Here is a 16,803-nt window from a genome sequence, read left to right as displayed (position 1 = left end):
ACAGTGGACACTCCACCAGAGAAGAGTCCTGGTGCCCTAATGATGCCCAAATGTAGAGAACATGTGTTGCATCAATAAATGATAACTAAGATGACCACAAACTCTTCAGCAGATGGAATCCTACATCAGACATGTATGGGCCCAAAGTCCAACACGAAGACTCCAGAAACTGTTGGAAAGAGGAGATGCTAAGATACTCGTGTCCCAAATATTTTATGGCATTGTAAAGTTTCTCGGCTTAAACACTTCTTATCCATGTTGTGTTATGAATAAAATATCAGCTCTTGAAATTCTAAATTTTCTTCAATTATGAAGAACGCCCCAACTTTTCTGGAATTTGAGTTGTTCTAAAGCTGCTCTCTTATTCAACATGAATTAAAACTGAACTGACTTGCAGCCTTGGAAGCAGTGAGCATGACAGCCTACAGAACATTTGAGTAGAAGATGCTTAACCATAGCCTGAGCTGGTTTGAAGTCAACAGTACCCATCAGAGGCCTATGGGTATTGCTACTGCTCAACTGCTACAAAGTTGTGTGTTGGAGATCCTACGATGCATTCCTTGGCAGGGAACCTTTGATTTGTGCTCAGGAGCATCAACATTTTAACACCATGCTGAGGAACGGCTGGTGTCCTCAGTGTTCAGCATGTTTGAAAGAAAAGCTCGACTTTGTGCTCTGCTTTTAGATGGACTCTAGGATGAAACTGAGAAAAGTAGGTGGAAATCTATTATGACTGATTAACAATAACAAACCTCTAGCTAATGTTTGACTTAAAATTCTCCATAACATTTAAGCCTTTTATTCATCCCTTCAAGTTAATAACTGAAATGACTTCCTGACACAACAAAAAGGAAAATACAATTTAAAGTAAGAAAGATCAACATTTTGAAAAGTTTTAATTTGAAGCCAAAAAGTCACAAAAACAAGTTGAACAACAATAACATGGGGAAGAAATCCCAAATAAGAGCAAAAGGCTTTGGAAAATAAAAACACCAAAACACGTTGGTTTTGTTTATGATGGAAACCTCTTAGACCCATGGGATGACACCAGAGGAAGAGCTGGCATCCTCATGACGAGAAGTATGCAGAGGTCCCAGAAGGCTTTGTTTTCAAGGCCAACTCTTAAAAAAAAAAAAAAAAAGCAAAGATTCATGAATGGAGATGTTTCAATGAAGTTTTTCAGAAATCCTAATGATTTAATTTAAAAGTATTACTACACTGAAGAATAAATGTAGCAAAGGAAAGACTAACAACTTAAACTACTCAATTTGCAAATTGAGTAATTTGCAAATGTTCAGCAGTTTTACCTCTTTGGATAATGTTTGATGATAAAGAGTAGGCTGGGATGCCATCCTCTCTGCTGCTGAAGTACTTGGGATCCAGACCAGCAGAGTCTCCACTGTCCACAGGAGGAAACACCAGCTTTAAAAAGACAACACTCAAACATCTGGTTTCCTCTAGGACACTTAAGCCTCGTCCACATGGAGACCAACATGGTCACTTTCTGTAAATGATTGAGATAAAATGTGTGTCCACATGATAGGATACAGGGCCACTAAAAACTAAGACCACGGTAATAAAATAAAAAATAAAACCATGATATAATGTCTTTATTCTGGTAAAATTAAGACTTTATTCTCAGAATATTACAACTTTTTCTTGTATTCTTTCGACTTTATTCTCCAGAGTTTGTTCTTGTAATATTAATATCTTGTAATCTTATTGTTTTTATTTGGAGCATTAGCTCTATCATATGATTCTGACTCTGAACTACAATTAGGTCCTCAGATGAATTTATAAAATTGTGCTTATAAGTTTCCATACCGTGACAGAAGCTTAGGTTTTGTTATTTGTTGGGTGAAAAGTATTTTGAGCTAAACTCACAACTGTCTGTTGAGCGTCAGCTGAACTCTGTGCTCAGCAGGAGTAGCGTCTGACAAGACAGCAGGTTTACCAGGCTGAGGGTGAAACTGCACCTGGAAGTAAGAACATACGCACACACACACATAGTTATATGTATTAAAGTCACAGTATTGATGAAGGTGCAAAATAAAAAGAGCTTGCTGGTTTGGTGTTAAGATGTTAATTATAAAAAGTTGAAAACCTATGAGGAAAACTCTTCGTACCCTGAGTCCCGTTAGTGTGGATAATCCTGGAGACGTGTCCAGAGGTTCAGCAGGAAGTGACTTTTTGGATAGTTGAACTTCATTTAGCTGCTTATTAAGCCAGTTTATAACTGCAAATGCAGGGAGAAGAAGTGGCATTGAAAAGAATTCATCAGTTCATTGTTTAGAGCTGAGCAGAGTGCAGGCCTTTTACTGGCAGCCATGCTTCACTGATAAGCTCAGTGTTCAACTGTGGCTCTTGCTTCAGGTAAAACATTTCTTTTTCTTTTTCAATCATCTGTATAAACATTAACGCTATACAGAACATATATAACTGAGCGGAGGACATGAGTGGTAAACTGCAGGGGAAGGAAGCCCAGAGTGGGGGGTGTTAGCAGACGGAGGCCGGACAGCTCAGCATGTAGCCTCATCCCAACAACACCTCTACATGTTCCTGCTGATGTTTCCCCTCCAGATAACTGGATGGAGTACTAAAAGCTTCTGCAGCAAACTAAAGCTGCGTCCAAATGTCTGAGTTTAGCTGGACGCAGTGAACTGGAGCTCACATCCCTCTGTCCCTGTGGCAGAGCAGAGTGGCAGCTTCTGGATCTTTGGCACCTCAAGGAGAAGAAACTCTACATAGTTGCAGTAGTGGTGGAGACTACTGCGAACCATCTGTCAGTGCAGCACTGGGTTACCATGGAGACTCCCCTGCGGATTAAGCGCCAGGACTGGTGAACAGGTGCTATTTGGTCTCCTCACATCTGCCGAGCATAATTTCCAACATCTGAAGAAAATTATTACTTTATTTATGGCTGGACAGTAAATCAGTAACACTGTGGTTGACCACACAGCGTTCTGGGGAATGTAGGTAGAGGAAACATTTACCAAAACTCCCAGCCTGTGTTCAAGTACGATGCATTCCTAGGTTCCTAAGGTAAACTATAATTAATCTTGTTAAATAAGGGATAAAAGACGCTCCAGCAGGTTCCTTACCATTTTCATTTGTTTTTAAAACTTCTTTGCTTTCATTTAGCTTTTGTAAAGTCATTTCCAACTGCTCCTCCAGTTCTTTGACCTGTAATATACAAATACAATATTTTTCACATTAATCGTTTACATTTATAATACAAGGAGATTTTAATATATTCTCTTAATAAGCCAGGCTTCTAAAATAAAGTGTTTGATTTTAATGTTTGTGTGTGCGATGGCAAGTCACACAGGGTAAGATCCAAAACTCACCACAACTGGGTTTCACTTTAGTTTACTTGGTAGACATTACTTTAAATATTCCTTACTATACAATGTATTATTGATTCATTTTTCTATCACACCTTACAATGTTTATATGGACTGTGTACACATATCAGCACTGCTAGGTCAAAATTCAACTTTATGTGGTATTAATACTTCTTTCTGTCTTGGTTATGTGGGTGTTTGGCCTCTCCTTCCTGGCAGGCAAAAGGTGTGGCTAAAATACTGCTGATGGCCTCATTGAACAACCACATACTTCAATATGAGGAGGGATGGGGGAAAGGTTGTGTTTTGGGATTTATTTTATTGTTTTGTGTTAGTCGTCATGTGGCAGCCATTTTATCATCCCCATTGTGTCCATATGGTTTAGCTAGACCAGTATTTAAGTGCTCTAATGTTCATTTCAGGAGGTCAGCTTGTCTTATGTCTGTCTGAGGGTTTTATCAGTTATGATTCTGAGTTTAGTGTACTGAGATGACCTCTTTTAATGCCAGTGAAGTGTTGGTTTTGTCAATATTTTTTCAGATTTTTGGGATAAATAAAAACCCACTTTTTGAATTCAACACCTATACTGCTGTACTGTTTGGTACATGACAGCATGATTGAATTGAAATAACTTTTTTTGTAAAGCATCTCGAGACAATATTTGTTATGAATTGATGCTATAAGAAAAAAATGGAATTATAACTCAAGATTTTCCATATTTTAACAATTTATCTTTAGTCATGAGCTGCAAGTCTGAGTTTGGAAAGCCTCCTTGGCATTACCCTAACTATTTGCTCTTGCAAAAACATTATGATAAATGACTTGCATTGACGGTAGCTAGCTACTAGATTACTACCTGGGGCAACTGTGGCAGCAGCCACAGTTGCCCCAGGGCAGTCTGACAGCTCCTGTCTACTCACTGTTCAATAAAGGCCACTAGTGCCAAGAATGATCTCAAAATAGTCATTTTGCTACATTTTTGATTCTTTAAAGTTATTTTTGTTTCCATACAAAGTGAAGGAGAAAACAATTGACTGCTATGCCCAAATTAAAGACTTATAAAAGCTTACATGGTGTGAAAATAAGCTTGAGGGAAATAAAATTAATAACATGTCTACACCACATGGAAGCTCAGTAAAAACACAACACATCAGACATACCTTCTCTTCCTTACTGAGGAGCTGCCTCTGAGCACTCTGTAGATCCTTGTCAACACTTTCAAGTTTAGTTTGTGTCTCTCGAAGAACCTTTTCCTGTGACACAGTCACAGTATTTTTGACCTTTACTTTTCCAACAAGAACTCGTACCTCTCCTTGCAGTTTCTGGATTATCCCATTAGCCTAAAACAATAAAAAATGTACATTGGACACTGGAACAAATCACAATCAGTCTATAGTCTGGTAAAAAAAAAAAAACAGCCCCTTCTATGCTTTGCTTCGTCCAGAGGGTCTGGACCCTCAGCTATTGAGAAACGATTGCTTGACAGAGGCATGGACTCTGAAGTTTTAAATGTTATCCAGTTGCTAACATTTGCCCATGACATATGTAATGCACCAGTTCTAGGGCTGTTGTAAACAAATATTTTAGTAATCGAGTATTCTATCAATTATTCTTACGATTAATCGAGTCATTTTAAGGGTGCTTATTGGTCCCCCAAAAAATGACAAAAACCCAGACATTATCATCAGTCAACAAAATCCTCCCAGGCCAAAGTTGAAAATGGGATTTTATGCTAATAACACTTAGCTTTCATCAACAACTCATAGGTGGAAGTGAAAGTATTGCGCAATTCAAATAATGACCCGGATGGAACATGGTGCGCTAAATAATAAAACATAATTTAATGAAGCTTCAAGGCAGACAAATTTTCCTCGAGGAATTTTAATAATCAAGTTACTTGGATCATTCAAGGAATCGTTACAGGCCTAATTAGCTCAATGTCACAAAGTTTACCGGAAATTGCCTAAACTGTAAACAACCGTTGTCTACTGTGAAGAGAGAAGTAGCTCTGAGGAGGAGCTTTGTGGGAACAAGCATTTAGGCACCCCTGAATAGTTGCCTTGGGAGATTCAAGGATTCCTCAAATATACATGAAAGAATCAAGGCAACGCCCTGGGCATGTTTTTGATGAGGGAATAACATCATGACACAATGTAAAGCTCAAAAGGTTGATTTTACTGCCCCTTTAGCAAGAAAATTAATAACCATCAACTGAACATATTGGAGTCAGTCTTCCTCTTGTTTTGAGACTGTACATGCACTAATATGAGGATGATAACCCTACTTATCCATTTGATAACAGACAATTAGTAGATTAAAATAAATCTTTCAATATCAACAAGAGTTTTTCTCACCAAAAATACTAGAAAAAGAGCTAAGAGGAAACAAAACTCCTTATCTGTGTTCTAGCAACCCATGCTATCACTGATAACTTGATATGTCTGCCCATGTCTTAGGTGACACGTTCTGTTAAAGGGGTGACATGACAACAGTAAGCTTTTACAAACCTTTAGCAGCTCTTCTGACAGCGATTTTACTGTTGCTTCAAGTTTTCTCAACTGCACTTCCTTATTTTCTGCACTTTCTTCCACTGACTCCTACAACATAGATTAAAAAGTTAAAATATGTCTGAAGAAATCACAGATTCTGATAATAGAAAATGTGAGTAAACACGTGAGAAAGTGAGAAAGGATTCGTCTTCATTCAGTGGTTCACATGGGAAATAATGCAGGAGGGCTCTGATAAGGACACCTTATAGTGTTTGTAAACAAACATGAGATTCAAATATACAGAGTTTAATAATTAGATGATATGGTATATTCTCTTAGTTCCCTTCAGAAAAGGCCAGGGCTTCATAGAGAAACACTGTTTGTTTAACCATTCAGTAAAGGAATACAACATGAAGACCAGACCAGGGCGAAAGCAAATTTACACATTTCAGTTCTTGAATATAAACGGAAATCTATTATGCAAGTGAAAAAAAGAAAAAAAGAAAAAGAAATGTTGTTTAGAGAACCAAGAATATTTATTATGACATCACTTGACCCACAAACATGACTGTGGAACCACTAGAGAAGAACTAGCTCCTACCTTCTGCTGCTGAGTGGCCTCCAACACCTCCTTGGTGCGGTACATCACCATCTCCTTATCTTTGACCTCCTGCTCCAGAACAGCCACTCTGACCTGCAGCTGGCTCACTACACGCTCCTTTTCATGGACCTCTGTATCAAGAGTGCTGTTCTCCCTCCTGAGACTCAGGACCTGCTGCTTTAAACGCTGGCATTCCTGCTCACATAAACAGAAAACAACTTTACAACACAACACTTCAACCAATGAATGTATGAGAGTCAATGAATGTCATGGAGAGTTTTCTGGTTTCAAAAAGGAGCGTGTTCTTGACTTATAAAAATAACAGAAATATTCTCAGAGTTGACTCCGTACAAAAATTCTAATATAAATGTTAATTTTGTGGTAGAAAAACTATTTCACTCCTCACTCCTTCACCAATCAATCAGATTATCCACAGCAGCTGCTTTTGCTTGTTAATCACAGCATGAGGCTGAGGAGAAGGGTCTAAGCAAAAATAAATAAATAAATAATATATCTACCATTAGCATAACCTTGGATCAATAACATTAATAATTTAGCAAATGATAAATTAATCTAATTCTTAATAGGCTCCCTCCAGCAGTAATAAAAGATGACCTCTGGGACAAGTTTTTACTCTGTGCGCGGTCCGGCGGGATTGTACTGACCCAGTTTGCGCTTTTAAAAGTTTCTTTTTGTGTGGTTTCAGAAACTGACGGACTGACAGGACAACTACAACCCCTCTTTCCCACTGCTTCCCCGCTGTCCGACCATGACATTTGCTGCGCTCCTCCTGAGCGATGTCGTGCTACGACCACAAGAGGGTTAAAAAACGTTGATATCATTGCCTTGCAACTGTCTTTCTTTGGCCTCTCTGTCTACAAGCGGAAGCTTGTGTTCACCTGCATACAAACGCGCCTCATTCAGTGCGTATGATCGTCGGTGACCTGGCATTACTTTAAAAGGCTAATAAAATCAACATTAACTGTGAACACCTACCATTACTATATGTCACAATCTTCTTGTGTGGGCAGGTGGAGTTTGCCACCTGCCCACACAAGGGGTGTCAACAGAAAACATTGCATATGATCTTTACTGAAAATCTATGCACAGCCAAAAGCTGAAAATGGCACATCACAAGAAACATCCAGTTATAAAACATTGCACTCACACAGCAGAAAGCTACTTCAAGACAAAAGCCAGACAATGCAACCCATGACTGGGTTTTTAAACATGTGAAGTGTAAAAGCAGCAGCAGGCCACAGCCCCACCTACCTCTTCAGACCCTGATAGTTTGATTTTTAGGTCTCGGATGATGGACTCATTCTTATACCTCCTCTCAGTCAGCTCTCTGCAGGAAGTCTCCAGATCAGTCACTCTACTTTGGAGCTGCTGGGAGCTCTTCCTATGAGCAGCTTCCAGGTCCTGACGCAGTCGCTCTGTCTCCTGTTGAAATCTGCTTTGTAACTAAATAACAGAACAAAGACAAACATCATTCGATTTTACCTCAAACTGTTGCAGAACAGGCAAAGCAATAATAGGCTTGACTCTTTCAGCTTTAAATGTTACAATTTTTTCATGAAGCCTCAAAATGCCTGAAAATGCTGCAGAAACTCAAACTCTTTCTCCAGTTTGAGTTTCTCTTTAGTGGCTCCCTTTTATATCAAGAAAATGGTTTTAGCATCTTCTTTAGTGAGATTGAATATTCTGAGAGTGTTAATGGTCAATGTTCTAAGACTGCAAGGGCCTGGTGACTCCTGAAGTATGAGCCCAAACACCTGAAAGTCTTCCTCTTCATCATTCCATTCTTTAACCAATCCCAGTTGTGAGACAAACGCGGTGTGAGCAAGACTCATTTTTTCTCTCTGATGCTACAAATTACTCTGCAGGGATACAACATGTGGCCCAACAAGGCCAGTCTCTGAGAATGTTAAGTGTTGTAGGAGAACATCTGCAGACCTTACTAGTCTGTCGAACCACAACACTAGATATGGCTGAAGACGTTGGGATGTCGTAGACTAGGGAAGACACCAATGTAAAACTGAAAACCAAACCTCTTTCTAGGATGCTTGCTCAAAGGGCAGAGTTAGCAGTGCGTAACTAGATATTTGAATGATGACAGCAAAATGGGTATCGTGTACGATTCAGAGGGTAACCTGTCGCTTCCAAGGGATTTTTTAGCTTTAAGTCTCGATATGGCTCTTGACATCTCTTCATGTGTTATTGGGGCTGTCAGTCTCCTATTTTGTTCAACTCCAACTGTAGGCAAGTCCAGAGAATTAAGAAATACTGTTTTTTTGAGGAAGGTGGTTGTTTTGGTACTTTCTAAAGGTATCTTCTACAGCTTCTTGATTATACTGTAAATGATTTGTGGAGGGGTTTTTAATCTTATGTGTGGTATTTGCTGCTTGTTGCTTTCTGAGTTGCCTTGCCAGCAATCCATTTGCCTTAGCTCCTTGTTCATAATAGCCTTGTTTTAGATAAATTATTTTTTTCTGGAGCTCCCCTTTCAGAAGGTTGTTTATTTCTTTTTAAATATTTTTAATTTCTTTAAGCAGCTGAATATTGTGGGTTGTTTGACATCCTATCTTGAGAATTTGTAATTTTCCCACTAAACTGATATACAAGACTCTTTTTCTCTGATAGTGTTTGGAGGCTATGGCTATCTGTTTCCCTCTGCTTTACATGCATCCCATAAGTCTATTGGACTGATTCCTTCATTGTAATTTTTTTCTACATATTGTTTTATTTATTTATTTTTTTGTTCTTTTACTTCTTTCTTGTTCAGAATGCCAATGTTTAATTTCCAGACTGTGTCTTTTCTCCTACTATTTAAGTCTAATTTTACCTGGATATAAAAGTGATCTGAGATATCTGCAGCTCCGATTTCACACTTAATTACTTTATGAAGGTCCCACTTGTTCATAATCACATTATCAATTCTTGAATGCATGTTATGTGTCATTGAATAATGTGGTTGTGTATCATTGGAGAATGTGTTTCGCTGAGACATGGCTGCATGGTATTATTCACGTCTCCAACATCTCTCTGCCAGGCTTCCTAACTACACAAGCAGACAGAGACTTTAAAAGGAGTGGCAATAGGAAAGGAGGTGGATTAGCAGTGCATGTGAACAACTGATAGTGGTCCAGGACATGTTGCAGTGAAATGTGATCTTTGCGGCCCAGATAATAAACTGTTAGCTGTAAGTTTTTCTCCCTATATTTACCAAACGAGCCAGCAGCAGCAAACAGCAGCCTAGTGCCTGCCTCCAGCTGTTGCGCTTTCCAGAGCTCAGCTTACCTGTCCTTTGCTGATCTTAGGTGTTGAATTTTAAATTCTTCACTTGAAAACAAGGAACTGAGTCTTACCTCTAAAATTTTCTCCCTCTCTAACTGCAACTCCTCAGAATGACGGCTAGAAAGCGAGCTGGTCTTATTCGTCCACTCTGACCGCAGTTTCTCCAGCTCTTTAGTCTTTTCAGACAGAGTCTAGAAGAGAACACACATCCATTGGTAAATATTTTTGGCTCTCCTTCTAAAAGGCTACAGCAATAATCTGATACATTCTACATATAACAGTTTCAGTTACTTTATAAGTGTAGCGGTGGCGCCATGTCTTTGAAAACAATCAAAATATGGGACATCATCTCAGTTTATGAAAAAAGTAAAAATCTTAGGGTCCCACACAAAGCAGGTGGTCACTTACAGGCAACTGTACTTTTCAGGGCAGACTTTAGTGACCAGTGTGACCAACTACGCTAGAGATTAGAACCCAGCCTAAAATCAAATGGTTGATGTACGGGCGATCTGTGGTGCGATTTCAGTAAACCCACAATACAAACAGCACCGACATAACCAAACGAGAATGCACAATATAAAGTTGTGTTCATCTACTTATTGTAGTCTAAATAGAGAAGGAGGTAGTTTACCCTGGTGACTAAAGACAGAAGAGGAGATGCAGAAGTTAGACAAGCACAGCACCCTTCGCATGAAGGGTGCTGTGCTTGTTACAGTCGTATCCTGCCATGTGTACTCCCTTGTCAATCACACATCCCAGAAGATTTGCACTTGACTCACCCTGCCGTTACAAGCGACAAAATGGAGCTGGAAGATGTTAAAAGCTGAAAGTAATGGACATTACAGTACGAAACCAGCAGAGGGCAAATCAGTCTGGAAGTATTTTAAACTGGTATCAGTCGGACTCCAATTAAAGTAAATTAGTCTGGATGGATCAGACAGACCACAATGACCATAGGATGGGACCTGGTCAGGTTAGACTATTTTAGACCCAATATAAACTCTAAGTCACACTAAGACTTATCAACAAGCATCTAAATCAAAACAGGCACTGACAAAGACTGATAACTCAGTTGAAGTAGTAACTTTACAGATTTCCTATGGTAAATATGATGAAGATTTTAGATTGTGTCAGTAAACTATATCTATACACTGGTGATGGATTTTTGTGTTTGCAGGGTCAAACTCATTCACTCACCTGCTGAGTATAACTCAGCTGCCTACACAGATCATCTTCAGTCTCCTTGAACTTCCTGTCTAAAGCCTGCTTTTCTGCCTGAAACATTGAGAAAACAAGACTCATCAGTACTGTTGTATCGCATTAATGTCTTCTCTGCAAAGTGTTCATTCATTTCCAAGTGACAAGCTCCAGAAGTAAATGGCTATATTAGGGTTAAACATTCTTATAAGATGGTGTGGACTGGCAGTGTACTTGAACATATTTAGATGGAACAGAAATCAATACTGGCCCAAGATATGACCAAAAGAGTGCACATCTTACTCTTTTGGACAGAACAAAAGAAATTAATTTTTTTGGTATTTAGAACAAAGACTTCCTCTGTAACCAGAGGTAGGCAATGACAAAACAGATCACAAATATTTCCAACAAAACATTTTTTTTCAAAATCAAAATCTTTCACCAAATCCTTCGTAGCTCCATAGCTCTTGAGAAAAAAAAGATACTCCACTATAATTTATGACAAAAAATGTTTTAACCAAATTCTAATAGTTTTCTACATTTTTGTTAACTATTTTAGGAAATATGTTGCCATAAGCAGCTCCTGTAGTTTCCCCTCTGTGTGCTGTGAGGACAAACCAGCTTCAAAAAGCCTTCCACGTAGCATTGGAAGCCATATTAAACTTTATTTAATATGGCTTAAATCGCCGTTACTCACTTTCTGCCTTCTGCTTGCGGCTGCGTTGGTGTGCGTGAGAAAATTGTCCATCAGACAATGAATCAGGCACATCAGAAAGCGTAGTCACTAAAGATTAGGGGCGTAGCGGTGAACAATCCAATTCAGAATGTTCTCAGTTTGCTTCAATCAAAACAAACAAAAAATGTCTCTTATATTGACTATGAACTGCCTTACTGTTGTTGAGAGATGCATTTTCTGACAAAGTTCTGGTTTAGCCCATCTGTCTCTAGCTGTAGGAGACCTTAATGTTCCCTAACAGCAGAGTTTAGTGATTATCTGAAAGTCCTCTCAGTTCTGTTTTGAACTGTGACAAAATGGCGTTGGAAGTCGCCTCACAGAACGTTGCTTTGCACACTAAGTTTAACACATTTATGTGTTTATGTGCTCTGGTTTAAAACAATGCTGGACTCAGGCATCTGCCAACCTCACAGGGCTGTTCCGGATATTTTCGGTACCAAATGCGGGCCAGACTAAATATAGTTTAAATGGTCATTTTATTTTTAAAATAAACATAGTAATGTTTATTTAATATTTATTAATATCGTGGTAATCATTAAAACCACAAACCATTTCATCCTGGCTAAAAGAGTTTAAATTTTATTTTAAGTTGAAGGAAAAACAGGAAGAAAAACTTCTGAGTCTGAGCAGGAGTGCAGAACATTAGTGAATGGAATGTTCCTGACAAAATATAATGTCGGCTTCTGGCCTCTCAGATCATCATATCGACATGCCCAACACTGAACATAAAACTATGTATTTAATGTATTGTCAACTTCTGGCGGCAAAGTAACATGTTTACTTGTCTTCTGTGGTGCTTTCATACTAAGTAATAATAATTACAACTGTATTACTTCAATTTTAGTAGAAAAGCAAACTGATTTTTTCATTCAATAAAATAATTAAAAAGATCTAACCTGCATGGAAATGTTTAAATTGATCAGCTGTTGCAATGTACATGTGGCTCTATGTATGCATCTTATGTGCCTTAAACAGGCCTGGACATTTTAGTCGGTGCTCCACAAACCTCTATAAACTAAGATGGCACACTGTATTTCTGAATGCAATTTCAGAGAAGAATCTGGCATCATCACACCCAGTGCTGTCAGTTTTCACATCTTGTTTCCATCAGTATCAGCAGAAATGTAATGTTGACAACATGACCCAGCCCGGAGCCCACTGCAGAGTTCTGTGACACAGAACAGTGTGAGCTAACCTTCAAAGATGCCAGACAGGCTGCCAAATATTCTTTCACTTCTTTCTCTGAGCCTTGAATAAGCCGCAGAGATAAGTGGTTCAGGTGTTTGAAAGCATTTGTCTCCACTATGCTGAAGGTGGCACAGCCCTCGACCATAGTAGACTGGCATGTCAAATGAAGGAGAAACCTGTGGACATACATCAGAAAATACTGAATAAATAATAGTGATGATTACTGAATGGTGATTATTTAATTTATTGAAAATACCATCAAAGACGATAAAATTCTGCATCCACATTTACATAGAGTAAAAAAGTAAGAGATGTGGAATTCCAATGAAACCAAGCCACAGTCAGGTAGACCTGCAAAAACCTCAACCACAAAAATCAACAAAAAGCTTCAGGCAATATTCCAGGTGTACACAGTCTATTCCCTTCTCGCGCAGTATCTTGGCTGCACATTTCTGGACTGATGTCTGGTGTTGTTCCTGGGATCTGTTTTAGCCACTGTTCCAGTTAGGGGGTGAGGGCCTCGATGACCACAGGTACCACTGTGGTCTTCACCTTCCAGGCCTTCTCCAGTTCCTCTCTGAGGCCCTGATATTTCTCCAGTTTCTTGTTCCAGTTCCTGATGTTGCAATCAACTGCCTCAGGGGCCTCCTTGCACAACCTACACCTTGGGTCTGGTGCTTAGGCCTGTTCCTGTGCAGCCAGGATGAGTGCCTCTGTGCTGTCCTTGAGTCATTTTGTAGCAGCTGGTTCATTTGAGCTGCCAGTCGCTCATGGAGGGTAGTGAGTTTCTTCATTCTCTCTCGTGCTTCAGGCATGGGTATCTGGCTGTACTTCTTGGGTACTGATCTTTTCATCTCTGCTCTGACAATTGCTTCACTTCCCTCCTCGTTACCTGATTTTAGCCTCTAATCATCATGGTAGGTATTGAATATCATGCTCTTATAGCCAAGCATCTCCAGCATCCCTGATGCTAGGGATCGTTCTCAATGCTGCATTCACATCTTCAATGAGACTTTCTGATGATTCGTTCATTATTGTGGCTGCATACCCAGTCTCTGGACGGGGAGTTGGAGTTAGATCCATGTTTTCACCTCTTGCCCATTTCCGTCTTGTTCCAGTAGCCCATTTTTCATTAAGGTGCTCTGGTTTCCCAGCACCTGACACAGACCTTGTTTGGCTGGGCGGCGTCTGAGCCGGCATAGCATGCATTTCATTGTCTCTCATGGTATGAGGTAGGCAGTAGCGTGAAGGGTCTTGCCTAAGGACCCACACTGGATAGCTCAATTTGACTGTTGTATCTTTGCCCCGGCCTGGACTCTACACAGCTTTTTTTTCCACAACATTTTGAATTTCACAAGTCATAATCATNAAAATTAAAAGGCATAAAGCTTTGAAATATTTAAAATAACTATGAATTAATATAATATACAGGTTTCATTTCTGAAATGAGTGATAAAAATATTTATCATTTTTACAATTACATTATATTTGTATTATTTGACTGGATGTCATGGTGAAAAGCATTTGTTCATACCTGGGATTGTCCGAGTCTTGCTCCAAGTTACACAGGTTAAGCAGGTCAATAAACTTCTGAGGAAATGATGCAAAGTCTATCAACAGGCCCTGCTGCACTTTCAAACTACTCAAACACACAAAAAGCAAAATAAATAAATAAATTTTAAAAAATCAGATTTCAATTTTAAACACATCTGATATTCTTTAGCAAAATACAAACCTTTGGAAGTCTTCTTCTGATATAGGAAGGGTGAAAAGAAAATATGGATCTGTATCATCAGTTAACTTTACTAGAAGATCCTAATATTTGAAATAAGAAAAATTAATTAATTAATACAACATTTAAACTGGTAAAGTGATGAATAAATGTTGCTTAGGCATACTGTCCATCTTTGTGTGCTGCACTTTCACAATACGTTATTGGGATAGTTCATGAAAAACTAAACTCACCCTTCTGTGAACTGGAGTAGTTGACAACTCAATCATGACACGGACATTTGCTTTCCTGTAAAATGAAGCCAAGTTACCCAGTTACCTTTAGCCTGGCTTTGCTTGGATATAAAGCAAAGCTAAAGAGTAAGTAAACTAATCTGATTAAAGCTGTAGATGCATCAAATTGCAGTCATCATCGCTATATTGTTTTCAGCATAACAAATGCAAAGGACTGCAATATTTGTTAAGTGATTTACACTAAAACTTCAGCATCCAATAGGAGAGACAGCAGGTTCAAATCGTGGCACCGGCACCAGACCAGCCAGTGGCATGCCGCAACCTGGCACGGGGTGCCACAACCAGCTACTGCTAATAACGGCAACTTCTAACTTCTTTGACGTATGGCACGGCTTTTGTGTCAGACTGAAAATTAATTATTTTATTTTGAACCAAAAACAAAACAAAACAAACAAGAAAAAACCCCTAAATACATACATCCGTCACTAATTCGGTGACATATACCGCAGCTTCTGTGTCAGATTGAAAATTAATGAATTTATTCAATAAATAAACAAACCGGTGGATCTGGCACCAAGTACACTTCGTTGCAGGAGGACCTCACTGTCTATGCTCGCTGCAGCAAACGGAAAGGGGAGGGGACGGACCACTGTCAGTCTCAAACCTTATTTGGAAATAGGACCATTGCAATCCAGAAGTGAAGGAGGCGCTATTTCCCAGAAGCATGAATATTTACTTCAGCGCAAGTCACAGTTCCTTAGTCACATCTTTTCTGGCTCGAAAACCACCCCCCGTGCCACTAACACAACAAATATAATTTTACATTACTAAATCAGAATACAACATCTTTAATTTACTATTAATTTCAGCATTACTTGCAAAAGATAACTTTTCTTTTGCCAGTAAAAGATAAAAGATAAATTATCTTATAAAGCATTTTTTTTTTCATTTTCTTAAGGATGTAGAGCTAATTCAATGACAAACAATACTTTTATATATTATATACTTTTATACTTTTTATATATTATATAAAAAGTATATATACATATTTATATATATGGCAAACGGCACGTTCGAGGAACACACGTAAAACAGACACATTCAATGACATATAGGAAATATTAGTACAGAGGATCAAGGCACAAGACGGACACAAAATAAAGTTCTGAAGGAATTAACTTATTATAATGAACAAAACAAATTGGGTGAGGTACCTGTGAACTATAATAAACATGAACAGTAAAATAAATAAGTAAATAAACTAATAAATTCAGTGTCTCTCACATATATATCCATCAATTATAGGAGGAACAAAAGAAATAAGGAGACATGAAAAACAACCAGGGTTGTTAAACCGATACAAGCAAAAATTCACATTTTTGTTTTTACGGTGCCATGTATATTATTCTGAAAGATTTTTTGTTGGTAGAGTCTTGTATATAGGACAAAATAAGATGAAACTATCTAGTCTATCAAGGTGGAAATTGTCCGACTAAAATAATTAATCATATTCATAGAATCACAATATCAATAATTTGTGAATAGAGCAAAATACTTAGCATGCTATAGGTAAATGTTCTTTAGTTTGGTTAAGAATAATTATTGCACTGTCAATAAAAGACTTCTAATAGATGTTCTTAGTTGCTGGAGGAACACAGTAACATCTTCATGAGCTCATAGGTTCAAAACTGATGAATAAAGAGGATGGATGCTCTCTGCTAAAATATTTCCTGCCATCTTCCATGTTCTTTCAGCAAACAGTTGAGACAAAGTTGTTTTTGGTTTCACCACCATTTACCTGCTGTTATACCTGCCATTCAAAGTATTCTTAAAAGATTGTCTGTTAGTCTGCAGCTCATGTGACCAAACCACCGAGGAGATGAAAAGTTAAAACTCAAGTTAGAATGTTAAGTTTTAACATTTTAACAACCTCAAGCTGGGTAACCCCTAGATCACTAGGTCTTCTTAAAAGGTAGTGTTGGTTTG

At 38.5% G+C, this 16,803-nt stretch overlaps 1 protein-coding gene across 2 annotated transcripts; it reads right to left on the bottom strand.

Annotated features, from left to right (window-relative positions):
• Positions 1–870: 870 nt before the first annotated feature.
• sass6 (SAS-6 centriolar assembly protein) lies at positions 871–15,579 on the bottom strand. 2 transcript variants are annotated; one of them, XM_015020665.1, is made up of 15 exons: positions 14,818–15,568; positions 14,588–14,667; positions 14,387–14,491; positions 12,860–13,028; positions 10,929–11,006; positions 9,803–9,922; positions 7,707–7,898; positions 6,435–6,629; positions 5,852–5,941; positions 4,505–4,684; positions 3,102–3,183; positions 2,127–2,236; positions 1,885–1,976; positions 1,308–1,399; positions 871–1,121 (listed from the first exon to the last, which is right to left on the bottom strand). In XM_015020665.1, exons 1-15 carry the CDS (start codon positions 14,851–14,853, stop codon positions 1,069–1,071), a joined length of 1,674 nt encoding a protein of 557 aa, XP_014876151.1. In that variant the 5' UTR covers positions 14,854–15,568; the 3' UTR covers positions 871–1,068. The 2 variants fall into 2 exon arrangements, with proteins under 2 accessions (XP_014876151.1, XP_014876153.1); XM_015020667.1 differs by lacking the exon at positions 4,505–4,684 and having other exon boundaries at positions 14,818–15,579.
• Between the last annotated feature and the right edge of the window lie 1,224 nt (positions 15,580–16,803).

This window comes from Poecilia latipinna, unplaced genomic scaffold (genome assembly GCF_001443285.1).
Source record: "Poecilia latipinna isolate Pla-1442-1.1 unplaced genomic scaffold, P_latipinna-1.0 Scaffold2629, whole genome shotgun sequence".
NCBI classification, from domain to species: Eukaryota; Metazoa; Chordata; class Actinopteri; order Cyprinodontiformes; family Poeciliidae; genus Poecilia; species Poecilia latipinna.
The sequence above is the reverse complement of the archived record's forward strand: the minus strand, read 5'-3'. Positions and strand labels throughout refer to the sequence as shown.